At 54.8% G+C, this 15137-nt stretch overlaps 1 protein-coding gene across 2 annotated transcripts in view; it reads right to left on the bottom strand.

Moving 5' to 3' along the window:
• STRN4 (striatin 4) overlaps positions 1-15137 on the bottom strand; it is a 28590-nt gene that overhangs the window by 7007 nt on the left and 6446 nt on the right. For both annotated transcript variants that reach the window (XM_070401607.1, XM_070401608.1), the window contains exons 2-9: positions 12669-12772; positions 12053-12126; positions 11251-11329; positions 8292-8489; positions 6035-6176; positions 2207-2366; positions 1534-1647; positions 1160-1275 (exon numbers count right to left, since the gene is read on the bottom strand). In XM_070401607.1, the coding sequence (XP_070257708.1) occupies positions 1160-1275; positions 1534-1647; positions 2207-2366; positions 6035-6176; positions 8292-8489; positions 11251-11329; positions 12053-12126; positions 12669-12772 (987 nt within the window). The remainder of the gene's footprint in view (positions 1-1159; positions 1276-1533; positions 1648-2206; positions 2367-6034; positions 6177-8291; positions 8490-11250; positions 11330-12052; positions 12127-12668; positions 12773-15137) is intronic.

The raw sequence follows: 15137 nt of genomic DNA, 5'->3' as shown, positions 1-15137 counted from the left end.
TTCATCGAGGCTTCGTCCCAAGGCCCCCGCCCCAGCTGCCACTTCTGTCACATTCTTTAGGGCCAGAGGCTCTGCCTTGTGCGACCCCCCCCCCACCGCCACACACACTCCCCAGGAAGCGTCAGACTCGGGGCAGCTCCTCTGCTCAAAGCTCAGCTCTGGCCCCGTTCCCCGCCTCCCACCGCTGTGCCCGACCCGCTGGGATCATCAGACAGCTGAGATCCTGATAGAACAGTGGTTCTCAACCTTCCTGATGCCGCGACCCTTTAATACAGTTCCTCATGTGGTGGAGACCCCCAACCATAAAATTATTCTCATTGCTACTTCATAACTGTAATTTTGCTACTGTTATGAATCGTAATGTAAATATCTGCTATGCAGGATGTATTTTCATTGTTACAAATTGAACATAACTAAAGCATAGTGATTAATCACAAAAACAATATGTAATTATATATGTCTTTTCTGATGGTCTTAGGCGACCCCTGTGAAAGGGTCGCGACCCACAGGTTGAGAACCGCTGTGCTAGAAGCTCTGCGAGTGTCCTGCTACCTGCACAGGAAAGTGCACACGCACCCGATCCCACATTCCCAGGTGGCCGGGGTCCCCCACGGGTCTCAGGCCAAGAGCACTGGCCCTCAAGTTCCCTTTCATTCCCGCCCGACTGCGCCACAGCCCCCACGCGCACAGACTGGCCTGGTTTCTTGGTGGTGGGCTGGAGGCCATCTTCCCTCCAAAGGTCTGCTCAAGTCCAACTTTCTGCAGTGCCTTACCCGCACCGCTGCCCGCCGAGCCCCTTCCTCCCGATGCTGCATTTAGCTTCCGCTCCCCCTCGCCCTGCCCCCAGCAGGTGGGTCCTGGACTTGAGGTGCCCATGAGTAAGCCGGGAGGGGAGGGACGACCCCTGGAGAAGTAGCCTAGCACTGTGATTAAGACACAGGCCCCAGAGTCTTTTAGGCTCTGCCGCTGGTGAGCCTGTCCGGCCCCCGAACTGTCTGCGTCGCACCCCGATGTCTAATAGCTGAGCGGTGAAAGCGCTCACATGGTCCTCGCGTGTTAGGGACTGAGCACGGGCCGTGCCAGCCAGCGCCCAGCAGATGCTGCCACTGCGCGGAATGCCCAGTGGGGGTCGCGGGGGGTGGGCACCCTGAGAACTTACGTCACAGCTGAGGTCGTTGTCATTGGTGACGGTGAGATCTGCCAAGTCCCCCAGGCTCACCTCCCCGCCCCCGATAGTGTCCATGATGAAAACGTCCGAGGAGAAGCCAAAGGAACCTGGTGGGGGAGGGGAGGGGGGGAGGAGGCAGAGACAGAGAGGCGGGGAGAGAGAGGTGAGGTGTGAGAGAGAGAGACAGGGAGAGACAGACAGGCAGGCAGGCAGGGCAGGACGAAAAGAGGGGGAGACAGAGACAGACAGACGGACTTTTGGGACAAGGAGGCTGCAAACTAGGGGCCGGGCCTCGACCCTGAGGACACAGAAGCCCTGGGCTTAGCTCTGCAGCCTCCCTCTGCCAGGGTGGAGGGGCCGCTTACCTTCGTGTGGCCGAGGCTGGGGTGTGCCCGGAGGCGGTCCTGTCACTTTGGGGGGCAGCCCATCCACATCCCGAAGGTCGGCCAAAATCCCCTGGAGTTTGACCCGCCGGCTTTCTGCAGGGACACGGCCCAGGCAGGAGTCACCACCAGTTCAACCCAGCCATGCACAGAAGCCGCTCCGTGGGAGCCGGGGAGCCCGGCCCAGAGTGCACTGGGGCTTACGGTGGGGTGGGGATGGACAGAGGAGACTGAGGGGGGACCCTCCATGGACCGCCCTTGCAGAAACCTCGGTCTCCAGCCATGTCCCGTGACCCCGAGGGCCTCCCAGCTCAGAGTCCCGGGACCGGAGGCAGAGGCAGCACTGCCCCGACGGCCTCTCCCCCCAGTCCCATCCTGTTTCCTCCCTGAGGCCCGCAAGAACTGGACACACGCGTGCACGAGGCTGGCAGCCCCACGTCAGGAAGAACCGGGCCTGCCTGTGTCCCCACGGGGATTTTCCAGGGATGGGGTGCAGGCCTGGCTGTTGTGGCGTGGCCCTCCTGCTCTCCCTCGGCCCCCCTCCTCTCAGGAAGTATGTCCATCCGGTGGAGACCCTGGGGCAGGAAGCAGCTGCAGGCAGCTGTGTGTGCCCCTGCTGCCCCCGGTGAGGCTGGCCAGAAAACCCTCCACTCACCCAGCTCATGGTGGGCCCCCTCTCCAGCGCATCGCCGAGGGTCTGGAGAGCCCTCCCCGTCCTCGCCTGAGCCCAGGAAATCGAACTCGTTGATGGCATCCTCTGAGTCGTCCTCCTCATCTTCATCCTCTATTTCAGGCACCAGGGCCTTGGCTGGCAGCTGGGGCAGGGAGAGAGCCAGACAGTCAGGGAACTCATGCCACAGCCAAGCCCCCCGAGCCTCCAGGAACAGAGAAGCCAGGGCCTCTGTGAGGAACCACCGTACCAGCCACCAGCTCCCTCTGCCAGGCCTCACTTTGGCGGCTGTGCTCCCCCTGCTGGGAGTTCTCGGAGGCTGCTCCCTGGGCAGCCCCAGCCTGAGTCTGGAGACCCCCCTCCTCCACCTCCAGCTGTGATCCTCCTCCTGCTTCTGCTCAGGCTGTTCCCACTCCTCCAATCCCTGCCCCCAACACAGTATTTCTCATGAAGAAAAGTCAATATGACAACCTGCTTCAGGGAGAGGGTGATATGTTTGTGTCTACGAGTGTATGGAGGTGCACAAAGTGAGAACAGTGCCCTGGCTGGTGCCCTCAGTGGTTAGCGGGCCGGCCCGCACACCAAAGGGTCTCGGGTTCAATTCACAGTCAAGGTCACATACCTCGGTTGCAGGGTCAATCCCTGGGTCAGCCCTGGTCGGGGCATGTACAGGAGGCAACCAATCGATATGTCTCTCTCACATCGATGTTTCTCTTTCTCTCTCTCCCATCCCTCTCTCCCTCCCTTCCACACTCTCTAAAAATCAATGGAAAATATATCCTTGGAGTGAAGATTAACGAAAAGGAAAAAATAAAAGTGAGAACAGACCCAGGAACGTAACAGTAATAATAACAGAGCCTCATCAAACGCTGCTGGCCTCTGATTATTCAGTGCACTGAGTAAGACTCAAACCTATGGTTTCACATCTCAGAACGTGGTAGCCACCACTGTTGCACGTATCATCTCATTATTACACATGGAGAATGAGGCTGAGCAAAGTGAAGCTCCTCGCCCCAGGTTCTCCAAGTCTTCCTAGGAGCTCTCTAGATTGGCTGAGTTTTTGTTTTCTTACATAACCAGCACACGCTACTTTTAGAATGAGAAAAAACAACACAGTTCCTCCACTCTGAGAACAGACTGCTGGGCAAGCGAATAGTGAGTTTGCCAAGCTTTCCACAGCCGGTCTTAACCGAGGGCAGGAACCAAATCATCAGTTTCCCTCAGTTTACAAGCCTATTTTACAATTCCCATCCCAGACTTGTGAATTCAAGAGCAGCATGGGGACCCACACGGACACCTTTTAGACACGGCCTTATGGAAGACATCTAGCATGTGATTCTCTCCCTCTCACCATGACATTTTACACAAAGAACCATCCAGGGTATGTGTACACTTGGAACCTCAAACACCGCACCTAAGGCTTAAGGGACTTCCAGAATTTTCCAGACAATTTTGACATCTGAGTTCTGTTGTAAGTGCTGCCTTAAGAACACACCCCAACCAATACTGGGATCCTGACGACACTAGACTCAACCACCTCCTCTTCACCTTCCTAAGGGTCCCTGACTAGACTGTGTCCTGGGCAGCCACGGGGCCAGCCTCACTCAGACTGCGGACTCCTCAAGGGTATGCTGAACCCCTCCCACGGGCTCAGCACCCCAAGCTGGGTCTGGAGGGTACACACTTGCAGGCAACACCTTTCAGGCATCCATGAGGGGCCAGCCTCTGGCCTGTGTGAGAGGACCAGAGGGATGGCACCATGGGCAGGCGCCCTCCTCTTCCTTCCCAGGAGACCTAGCGCCAAGTTGTAAACAGCAGGCCCAGAGAGGCACTGGCGGGAGTTGGGGCTCACAGACTGGAACCGTACAGGGGCCCTGAACAGCCACCCGGCCTGTGCCTGTGCTCTCCCTGCTCAGTCCCACCACAGCCACCACTGAGCACTCAGCGCGGCAGCCACTGTGCAGCCAAGGCTTCCTATGTGCTCAACAGTCCAGAGACAGGGACCATTATCCTCTGAAACTAAAGTTAAGACAAGAGAAATCAGGTACCCAACGTTACACAGCTAGGCCCGGGCCAGCCTGGGAGCCATGAGCAGGTCTTTCAAATCAGTCTGGTCACTGAAGATCTGCTGGGTGGGCATGGGGAGGTGTGACACCCTAGCCCCGTGGTCGGCAAACCGCGGCTCGTGAACCACATGCGGCTCTTTGGTCCCTTGAGTGTGGCTCTTCCACAAAATACCACGTGCGGGCGCGCACATACAGTGCGATTGAAACTTTGTGGCCCATGCGCAGAAGTCGGTATTTTGTGGAAGAGCCGGTATTTTGTGGAAGAGCCACACTCAAGGGGCCAAAGAGCCGCATGTGGCTCGCGAGCCGTGGTTTGCCGAGCCGCAGTTTACCGACCCGCAGTGTGCCGACCACTGCCCTAGACAATAAGCCACCCACAGGCTCGTAGCACAGGGGCAGTGGCAGATGCAAATGCCTAAGGAAATATGAAAAGCCAGCGATAATTTCTCTGCAGGAGGAGCAGAGAGGAGTGGGAAGGTTTCCCAGAGGAGGCTGAGGTAAGACGTGCACAGTAGTGCAAATCCTAGTGGGGGGCAGTGGGGACCAGGCATTCTGGACCAGGGAACAATGCTGGAGAGCCCGTGCTCAGAGCCTTGCTGGTTCTCCTGTAAACCCAACTCTAGGGTCTGGCTCCGTGCCCTCCCTTCCACTCAGTGAATTCAATGAGCACCTCGTCTGGGCTGAGTCACACTGGAGAGAATGTGGAGGCCAGGACAGACCTGGCCCCTCACAAGGATGGGGGAGGAGGGATACAGACCCAATACCAGACAGGGAGGACCCAGAGTGGCTCAGGTGGGACTTGTGGAGGAAAGGGGAGCAAGGGTGAGTCAGGGAAGACTTCCTGGAGGAAGGGGTGTGTCTGAGGTGAGTCTAAAGAAGGAAGGAGTCTGATGAAAGGCTGGGTGAATAAAAGGCCATCTCCAGTCCCCGACCCGCACTTCACAGGTATTTGCTCCTGACCCCCCTGTGGCACATGGCTGCTTACAAGCCTGCCGATGCCCACAAGCTCCTCCACGTCAGCGACGATGTCTCCCACCCCGGCTGCCAGCACAGAGCTGGTCCACAAAGGCCCACACTGATGTTTACTGGACAGATGAGACTATGCCATGCCTAAGGTCAGCGCTGTCATGGGGGTGAAATGTGGTGGGAGCCATATCTCGAGGTCCAGCTGAGGGGATCTGGACTCTACCCTGTGGTCAGAGTCCCTGAAACTGAATCCTGACATCATCAGCAGACTGGACACGCGCATCCTCTGAAGCCCCCACGAAGCACTCCAACCGGGCTCTGGGCTGAACCCTGGGCCCAGCTGCACTCATTCAGGGAGCTGGAGAGAGAATGGTGAAAAGGCCCAGAGTGAAGCTCACAATCTACTGTGGGAGACAGAGAACCAGTCACACCAAAAAAATGTCTGAGTATGACTGATCAGAGAGCCCGAAGGAGAGAGAGCTGCCAGAGGGCACCATGGGCTGGCCTGGTCTGGAGTTCAGGAAAGGCCTCTCGGGAACCTGAGCTGGAGGGGAGGATGGAGAGAACAGGGTGCAGGCGGGGCAGAGGCGGCCCTCACAGTAGAGGCCTGGCTCCTCTGAAGGTGACTGAGGCAAGGCGACAGGGACCTGGGATGTGGTCAGGCCACACAGCCCACAGAGGGAGCCCTGAGAGCATCCACAGGGGCACCCTGTTCCTGGTACACAAAGCAGGGGGATCCCCTGGGAGGAGGAGGAGCGCTTCCTTTGGCTCACACACGCACCTTCACGCGCTGCTTCTTGTGCTGCACACTGTCCAGTTCGTCGTCCTCGTCGCTGTCCTCGTCCTCACAGTTCTGCAGGAAGGGGATCTGCTCCAGCACCGAGCCACTCAAGCGCTCTTTGCCATCTTTGCCTGCTGCATTCCTGCCCACAACAGGGGGGAAAGGGGGCATGAGTCCTGCCATGTGACAAAGCTCAGGTGCCAGGGTGAGGCTTGGTGGCCAGAGCCTGGACCCAGCTCTCAGGGGGCTGACCCACCACGACCCAGAGGAGCCTTGACTGTGATCATACCCAGGGCTTCAACCCAGTGTCTGCCTAACAGATGCTCACCCGACTCAAACCCCCTTGTGGACCACAGACTGGGCCAACTCCTCACTGAGCTCGACTCCGAGTTCCAGGGGACTAGCCCCAACCCTGACCACAGGTCTCCCCACGTGTGCTGAGTCAGGAGAGCTGGATGAGAAAATGCCACTGACTCAGCAGCCACCGTTCCCATGGCCCGGTCAAACCACAAGCACAGGCCAGGTGAGCGATAGAGACGCACCCTGGAGGAATGGGAAACTGGTCACCACCAATGCTCGGGCCCTACAGCCAGGGACCATGGCCAAGCCTGCAGGGATGGGGAACCTTTTTTCTGCCAAGGGCCATTTATAACACCATTTGCGAGCCATATAAAATTATCAACTTAAAAATTAGCCTGCTATATTTGGTCAAACATTTAATTAACTCACCCCTAATTCCTTGGCAGGGCCAGACCAAATGATTTCACGGGCCCTATATGGCCCTCGGGGTGGACGTTCCCACCCCTGCTCCTGAGAGTTGGTCAGTGTATGGTTCTGGCCCGGTAGAGAGCGCTTTCCTCCAGGCAGCCAAATCCGTCACTCACTTCCTGGCGCCCCCATGTATATCCTCCCAGCAGAACATCTCTGTGCTCAGCTGCTGGGACACCATTCCTGGTTCCTCCCACAGCTGCCGAAGCTGCTGCCTCCCTCAGCTTCTTTCTCTGGCCTCTAGACACAAGAGCCCCAGGGCCAGTCCTCAGACCTCCTGTTCGTGCTGCCAGCTGGTGAACAGAGGTCAATTTAGGAATCAAGCGCCCAGCCCCAGCTCCACGCTGGCTACTCACGACCTACCCTGGGTCACCAGGCACCCCAAACCCCTCCCATCCTAAACAGCCCTGTGGTGTGCCTTCCCCATCTCCGTCAGTGCTGCTCCCAGCTGCTCAGACCAACCCTGGAGGCAGCTCTAGTTTCGTCCCTCTCCCTCACATCCAATCCTTTAAATCGTGCTGACTTACCCTAAAAACCCATTGAGAAGCTACCACTTCTCTCCCTTCCACCTAACGTCTGCCATCTCTGCCTGGTGCTGCAGTTGTCCCCCAACTGGTCTCCCTGCCCACACTCCTGAAGCAGACGGCGGGCATCAGATCACATCACACCCCTGCTGGTAACCACGGGCTTCCCACAACCTAGAAGAGAATCCAAACTCCTTATCTCAACCAGCGAGGCCGTTTGATCTGACTCCTGAGATTTCAGCCTCACCACAGACCACAGGCCCCACCGCCGCCTCGCTGGCCTGCTGCTGCTTCCGGAACATGCCAAGTCTCCTCCGCCTCAGAACCTTTCCACGTGCTGTTCCCTCTGCCCAGAACACTCATTCTCGCTCCAACTACTTATGTGGCTCATCCTCCATTTCCTGTACTCCCTGCCCAAACATCACCTCCACCAAGAGGTCCTACTACCTACCTTACCCAAAGCGGTACTGTTCTTCCCATCACTCCCTTCACTTTCTTACTACCTTTCCTTTTCTTCACAGCACCGAGCATCACATTACCGATTCTGACAATCAACAATTATGGCTGAGAGAATGAACAAATAAGAGCTCCTCAAAGGGGGTGTCTGTGTGCTTTGTTCCCCGCCAGGCCCTGGCATGTGGCCTGGGGTCCGCCTTCAGCGGGTGCTCAATGTCTGCTGAGGGGCGTACGGGCCTGAGCCTCAGGAGAGGGGCCAGGTGGAGGTGAGCCGTGGTGTGCTATCAGCACTGAGGCAAGGCCGTGGGAGAGTATGTACAGGGGACCCCGTACAAAATCAGGGCTCCCACAATGAACAGACAGAGGGTTCTGGAACAAGCGAAGCCCACAATGTGTCTAAGAAGGAAGTGGCCAGCAGGGCCCCTGGGGCACGGCTCACTTTTCCGACACTGGCTTCCGCAGGAGGGAGGAGGCACAGAGGGACGGACCCGTCAGACCCAAGGGCTCACCTCTTGATCTGTTCCTCGATCTGTTTCACCAGCAGTGACTCCCCACCGCTGAGCCCCCCGGGGCCTGGTGTGGCCCTGGGGCCCCCTTCGCTGGGCTCCACGGTCCCGTTGATCTCCAATGAGCGTCCCAGGAGGGATCGCACACGCTTGGACCGCATGTCCAGGATGGTGTCCGTGTAGCCCACCTCTTCCAGGTACCTGCATGGAAGCAGAGCCAGGAGGGTCAAGTGCCCGGAGCCCTCTTTATATATGGGGTTTATGGAAAGGACAGCACACTGGGACTGCCTTTTTGGAGGGCGACTTAAGACCACACACCAAAAATTTCAATAAGCAGCCCCGACCCCGCTGTTTCACTTTCAATAAATACAGTGGTGGCTTTACACACCAGTGCTGTGGCACGGATGCTCACCACAATGCTGTGCAGGAGACCCAAACACGGGGGCCGACTACACGTCTACTGACGAGGACTGTGGAAGCAAATTACCCGTGGGGACACGAGGCAGAAACTAAACGAGGAAGAGCGCCACGGGAAGCTGGCCACGATAAATGGCTTAACAAAAACTGTAAGTCACATGTTCCATACAATTCAAGTGTTTGTTTTAAAAAAAAGTGCTAATGATTAAAATAATAATAATAAAGTTTAAAAGCCCTGGCCTGTGTGGTTCAGTGGTTAGAGTGTTGGCCTGCACACCAAAGGGTTGTGGGTTTGATTCCTGGTCAAGGGCATGTCCCTGGGTTTGCAGGTTTGATCCCCATCCAGGTTAGGACCCTGCAGGAGGCAACCAATCAATGTGTCTCTCTCATGTCAATGTTTCTCTCTCTCCCTCCCTCCCTTTTTCCCTCCAAATCTCTAAATCAAAGGAAATATCCTCACGTAAAGATTAAAAATAAAGTATTAATGAGTACGTAAGTATAGAACACACACACACATTTGTAGCAGGCCCCCACAAGGCCAAGAAAGATACACACTAAACTTAAGAGTTGTCAGTGACCTCTGAAAAATGGGACTAGGGCAGCGATGGCGAACCTTTTGAGCTCGGCGTGTCAGCATTTTGAAAAACCCTAACTTAACCCTGGTGCCGTGTCACATATAGAAATTTTTTGATATTTGCAACCATAGTAAAACAAAGACTTCTATTTTTGATATTTATTTTATATATTTAAATGCCATTTAACAAAGAAAAATCAACCAAAAAAAATGAGTTCGCGTGTCAGAGGTGTCATAGGTTCGCCATCACTGGACTAGGGACATAGAGGAATTTTGTAACTTACTCTATTTACTCTACAAATGAGCATGTATTACTTCGGCAACTTATTTATTTATTTAGTCATCACCCAAAGTATGTTTATTGACGAGAGAGAGAGAGAGAGAGAGAGAGAGACAGACATTAATAACATTGATTGGTTGTCTCCTATATGAGCCCCGACTAGGGATCGAACTGGCAACCTCTTGGTGCACAGGACGACACTCTAAGCAACTGAGCCATCTGCCAGGGCTAATCCCACAATTAAAAAAACTGAAGCCAACTGGGACTGTCTGAAAGCGGGGGAGAGGGGGTGGCTTCAAAAGATGTGAGGTGAGTCCCTGCTGGTCCTCAGGAGGCTCCCTGAAAGCCTTTTGTTTACCATGACCCTGTCCCTTTGGGAGCCTGCCCCTCGCACATTAGACAGAACTCGCCTTCCGCCGTCTCATCCTGTGCGCCTGCGTGCATGAGGCTTCCCCTCCCACCACGGGAGGAGGGAAGCATGGGGTGAAGAAGTTGGGCTCTGGGTGCAGACTGACCGAGATCACCTCTCGGACCCTCTGCTTAGGTTAGCTGTGTGACTTTATGCAAGCAGGTCCCTCTCTGCACCTTGGGTTTTCGTCTGTGAAAATGAGGGGAATGGGCATGTATGCCCACGGGGACTCATGTGAGGGAGCGCGGTGTGCCAGATGTTTAGCTCAGTGCCAGGCGTATACTAGGTAGTTGGCAAGTGTTGCCTGTTGCAATCATGTTGTTGTTATTGTTGCAATAACACTTAAGTTAGCAACTTCACTTCAGATATTAACTTAAGGAAATCGAAGACATAGACAAATAACTTCCTGACGTTTGTTACACTGTCTATAAAAACATCTTCAATAGCCGAAACCGGTTTGGCTCAGTGGATAGAGCGTCGGCCTGCGGGCTGAAAGGTCCCGGGTTCGATTCCGGTCAAGGGCATGTGCCTGGGTTGCGGACACATCCCCAGTAGGAGATGTGCAGGAGGCAGCTGATCGATGTTTCTCTCTCATCGATGTTTCCAACTCTATCTCTCTCCCTTCCTCTCTGTAAAAAATCAATAAAATATATTTTTAAAAAAATCATCTTCAATAAAATACACAAGAAGGGATTGGCTATGGCAAGTTATGGTCACTCATGCCACAGACTATTACACAGTTCTTCAACCCATGCAACCTAACTAATTTATATGAAAAGACGTTCACAACACTGAGCAAAAGCAATGCATGAGAAAACATGGTGAAGGGGAAGCCCGTTTATAAAACACATACACAAACACAAATGCACAGCCATGAAGAGACTGACAGTACATATGCCAAAGTGTTTATGGGGTATGAAGTTCCTTGGGTGGTGGAATTATGAGTGATTTCTATTTTTTGTGTTTCCCTATATTTCCCAAATTTTCTGAAAAATACAAATCTCTTTAAGTAATAAAATGTAATTTAACATTTCCCCTAAAAAAAGAAAAGCAACAGGCATTTGGGGTTGCATTCCAAGAGTGGAGGTCTTCCCCGCCCGCCTCCTGCATCGAATCTTCCCGCCCTCTCCCCAGGCGGCTCCACCTACATGGTGACAGGCCACCTCAGCTGTGTCCCCAGTGGGGACAGGCAGGGCTGTGGAGTCTTCAGGCTTATCTCCCAAGCCAGGCATGGCCTTCGTCCCCCTGCTCCGCCCCCACACCCGTCCCCCTGCACACTCACTGTCGAAGAAGTTGCCGCCCCTCCTTCCACACCAGTGGGCTGTTCTCCAGGGTGACCGACTCCACAGGGCCATTGGAGACTGGGGGATGGAGAGAAAGGAGACAGACTGTCTTAGTCAGGGTACCACCACATACCCACCACCCCCACCCCCACCTTCCTCACCCTCCAGCCCAAATTGGTCATTGTCATGGGTTCTGCAGAGTCACTTTCTGAGTGTCTGAAACCTACTCTTCCCTCCATGCTCCTTATCTCTAGTCTCCTGACTGGTCATTCCCCAAACCACCCCCAGACTACCTTCAGACTCAGCTCTAGTTACGCTATTTTCCCACACAGGAAGCTGGCCCAATTCTGAGAGAACGGGCAGACTCAACTGGGTCCAAGTCCAGCTCTGCCACTTCCCAGGTGTGACCTTGAGCTGGTTAGTTTACCTATATGAGCCTCCGTTTCCTCTTCTGAGAAATAAAGCTAATGACAGCAGTACCCACGCCTTTTGGGATTGTTATGTGGATTAAAGGAGATCATCTGTTCATTTTATTCATCAAATATTGATGGGGCCTTGTGTGTCTGTCTCTACTTCACACAGGGACAGCAGGCAGGACTGGGCTTCTTCACCACTACCCCCCTGCCTCTCCCCAGGGGTCCAGCCCCGTGCCCGTGCCTGACAGAGCAGCCTGTGGGGAGGGGCCCTGGGAGCGAGTCAATCCCTCCCCAGCCCCCGCCAATGCTGCTTCCTATGGAGCAAAGAAGAGGCGGTTCGGTTTGGGGAGGGGGGTCAAGTAGGGAGGTTGCGGGGGGCGGGTACCTTGTTCTGACAGTTCTGGCTTCTTCTCTCCCTGGTTCGGGTCTGTCCCAAACTTCAGTTTGTGATATTTAGCCCTAAAGGAGCAAAGGAGTAACAAATGAGACAGAAGAGTAGGCAGGACAGCACTCACCTCAGGCATCCCGAACTCCCAGGCCCCCCCAATCCACTCTCCTTCCTCTGAGGCTGAGCTCCTCAACCTGCCCACAGTATAAAGCAGCCCTGGGGGCGGGGGAGGGGGGGGGGGGCGCCACACATGGCTGTGAAGAACCCTCTCTCCAGAGCCTGGCAGGCTGGCTGCTATCCCAGCCCCAGGAGTCCTGAAAGAAGCCCTCACTCTCCAGAAGCCACTGTACCCATCAGGCCAGTGGAAGAGAGGAGACATTATGAACAGATGGTGTCTGGCACACAGTGGCCACCATCATTATGAACACCGTCACGGGTGTCTAACCGGAATCCGCCTGCTATGTCTCGTTCTGTCCCCTCTCCTAGAACCGCAGAGTACTGGTGACGGGAGAACGCCCGACCCCAACTCTCCCTCGGTGGAAGGCTGCAGCCGGCCTCACACTCTGCTGGGGACTGACTTCTCAGGGGCAGGGCGGGCGGCAGCAGGGCTCACCTCTCCTGCTTCAGCGCATATTCTAACATCTTGATCCGGCGCACCAGGTCTGTCTTGAGATTCTCTTGCCCTTTCCTTTCTCCCTGGAGGAAAGCCACCTGAGCCTGGGGACACAGAGGCAACAGGAAGACAGCAGTGCTTAGGCTACTAGTGTGTGTCCCTCCCTCACTCAGGGCAGTTAGCACCAGCTCCTACCCCTACAATGACAGCAGCAGCCACTTCTTCAGGCGTGAAGACCCTGAGCCAGGGTTAAATGGCATGTGAGAGAGCAAGCGGGATCTGCTGCCAGAGTCCCTGCCATGTCGCCCACAATGAAAGAGCTGAAGAGGAGTCCTTAACCCCTGAAATCAAAGCGGGGCCAGCTTGGGCGTAACCTCTCCCTGCCTTTTGGGGAGAAGTCGGCTTGGGGATGAAGGAGGGGAGGTAGGCGTTAATAGCCCTGGGTCCTCCTCCTCCCCCGCCCAAAGGCAGATGCTGTACCTAAGACTGCTGGTGGAGGCGTCTCACTATTCCTACCAGAGCATCTATCTCTGGGAGGCGTAGGAAGCTGCTTCTGGAGTTTAGGGACAAGAGTGGGTGGCTTGGCTCAGCTCCTGCTCCAATGCAAAGCTTTACCACTGTGGGGACCAATCGTCCCACTGGAGTCTGCCCAAAATGAGGGAGACGTGCCACAGACATGACCCAGGGCCCCTGCCAACCACTTCACACCGTCTGCTGGCACGGGCTGCCCCAGTCTGCTCTGGTCTGTCAACAGGTCATCTGGAGACACTCGGCCAACGACCTGTGAGGCAGGATCCTGGCCCCCGGCCACGTTCCGGAGGCCCTGGCCAAAGCCCTGAGTGCAGGACTGGTCCCTGGCTTCTCCCCAAGGGCGCCACTGTTCTGGGCTGGGGCAGCCTCAGCTCCAGGCCCACTCGCCCACCACCTGCGGCACGATCTCGGGTAGGTCAGGGGCTTTCTCTGAGCCTCCATTTCCCCTTCTATAAAATGGGGCTTATGAGAGTGCCTGCCCCTCGTGTTAAGTTCGTCTCAGTCCAAGACCTAGCACAGAAGACGGGCCAATACATGCCAACTCCTGCCTCTTATTTTTATTCTCCCTGTCCATCCTTCCACAAGATGACATGGGCACCATCCTTTGTGGGAGCTATGGTCCCTCTGAGACCCTAGACCAGCCGTGGGCAAACTACGGCCCGCAGGCCGGATCCGGCCCGTTTGAAAACTAAAAAAAAAAAAGACTGTACCCTTTTATGTAATGATGTTTACTTTGAATTTATATTAGTTCACACAAACACTCCATCCATGCTTTTGTTCCGGCCCTCCAGTCCAGTTTAAGAACCCATTGTGGCCCTCGAGTCAAAAAGTTTGCCCACCCCTGGGCTAGACCCATCAGCAGGGATGTCTGTGGCTTACAGGCCTCCTGCCACCATGCACAGCACAGCACAGCACAGCACAGCTGCGTCTACTGCAGCCAATCCCCGCACATCATGTGCTTGCTGAAAAGAACTTCAGTGCCCCCACCAGAAGCCACAGTCTGGCCCCAGACACCTTTTCCAGGCCGAGCCCATTCTCAAAGCCTCGCTCCAGGACTGCCAGTTCCCGGCAGCCTCTCAGGTGCCACCTGCACTGCTCTCCCTCTCCCTGGGGCTCGCAGGGCCCTGGCCTCTCTGGCCTGTGCATGTGGAGTGCAGCACAGCCCTGCTGTCACCTCTGTCCTGCTCCAGGGAGAGGTCTCACCTCAGCTTAGCAGAGACTGAACACATGCTGAATACTGCCTGGCACTGACTGGGGCCGGGGAAACAGACACTCATACACCTTCGCTGGGGTCATAAACTGATGCACTCTTGCTGGAGGGCAATCTGGCCAGATCTATAAAAATTTTAAATGCACATTCCTTTTGTCCTAGCGGTTCCACTTCTAGGAATTATGGGAACTTATTGTACTTGTAGGAATTTATCCTTCAGGCATAATGGCAATGGTAGGTTCCTTTTGAAAAGATAAAAAGGGATACTCATGCATTAATATATGACAAAAGTATCATTCATTCATTCACCTACCCCCAAATATTTACTTTATTTTAAAAATATTTTATTGATTTTTATTTTTATTTTTAGAGAGGCAGGGAGAGAGAAGAAAACATCGATGTGAACAGAATTATTGATTGGCTGACCCCTACTGGGGATCAAGCCCACAATCTGGGCATGTGCTCTGACAGGGAACTGAGTTGGCCACCTTTGGTGCCCGAGACAATGCCCAACCAACAGAGCCACACCAGGCAGTGCTACTCCCCAAATATTAATTGAGCCCCAACTATGTATCAGGTATAGTTGTAGACAGAAGATACAGCGCTGAACAAGACGTGGCTGACATTCTAGAGGGGTTGTGTGACAAACGATGAACGAATAAATATATGTCACCCGGTGTGCCATGGAAAAGAAGCCTCATCTGTCCCTTGTGAACAAGGACGGAACT

The sequence above is a fragment of the Myotis yumanensis genome, unplaced genomic scaffold (assembly GCF_028538775.1).
Source record: "Myotis yumanensis isolate MYYU_CA2020_CCGP unplaced genomic scaffold, mMyoYum1.0.hap1 SCAF_23, whole genome shotgun sequence".
NCBI classification, from domain to species: domain Eukaryota; kingdom Metazoa; phylum Chordata; class Mammalia; order Chiroptera; family Vespertilionidae; genus Myotis; species Myotis yumanensis.
Note: the sequence above shows the minus strand (reverse complement) of the source record. Positions and strands in the feature narration are given on the sequence as shown.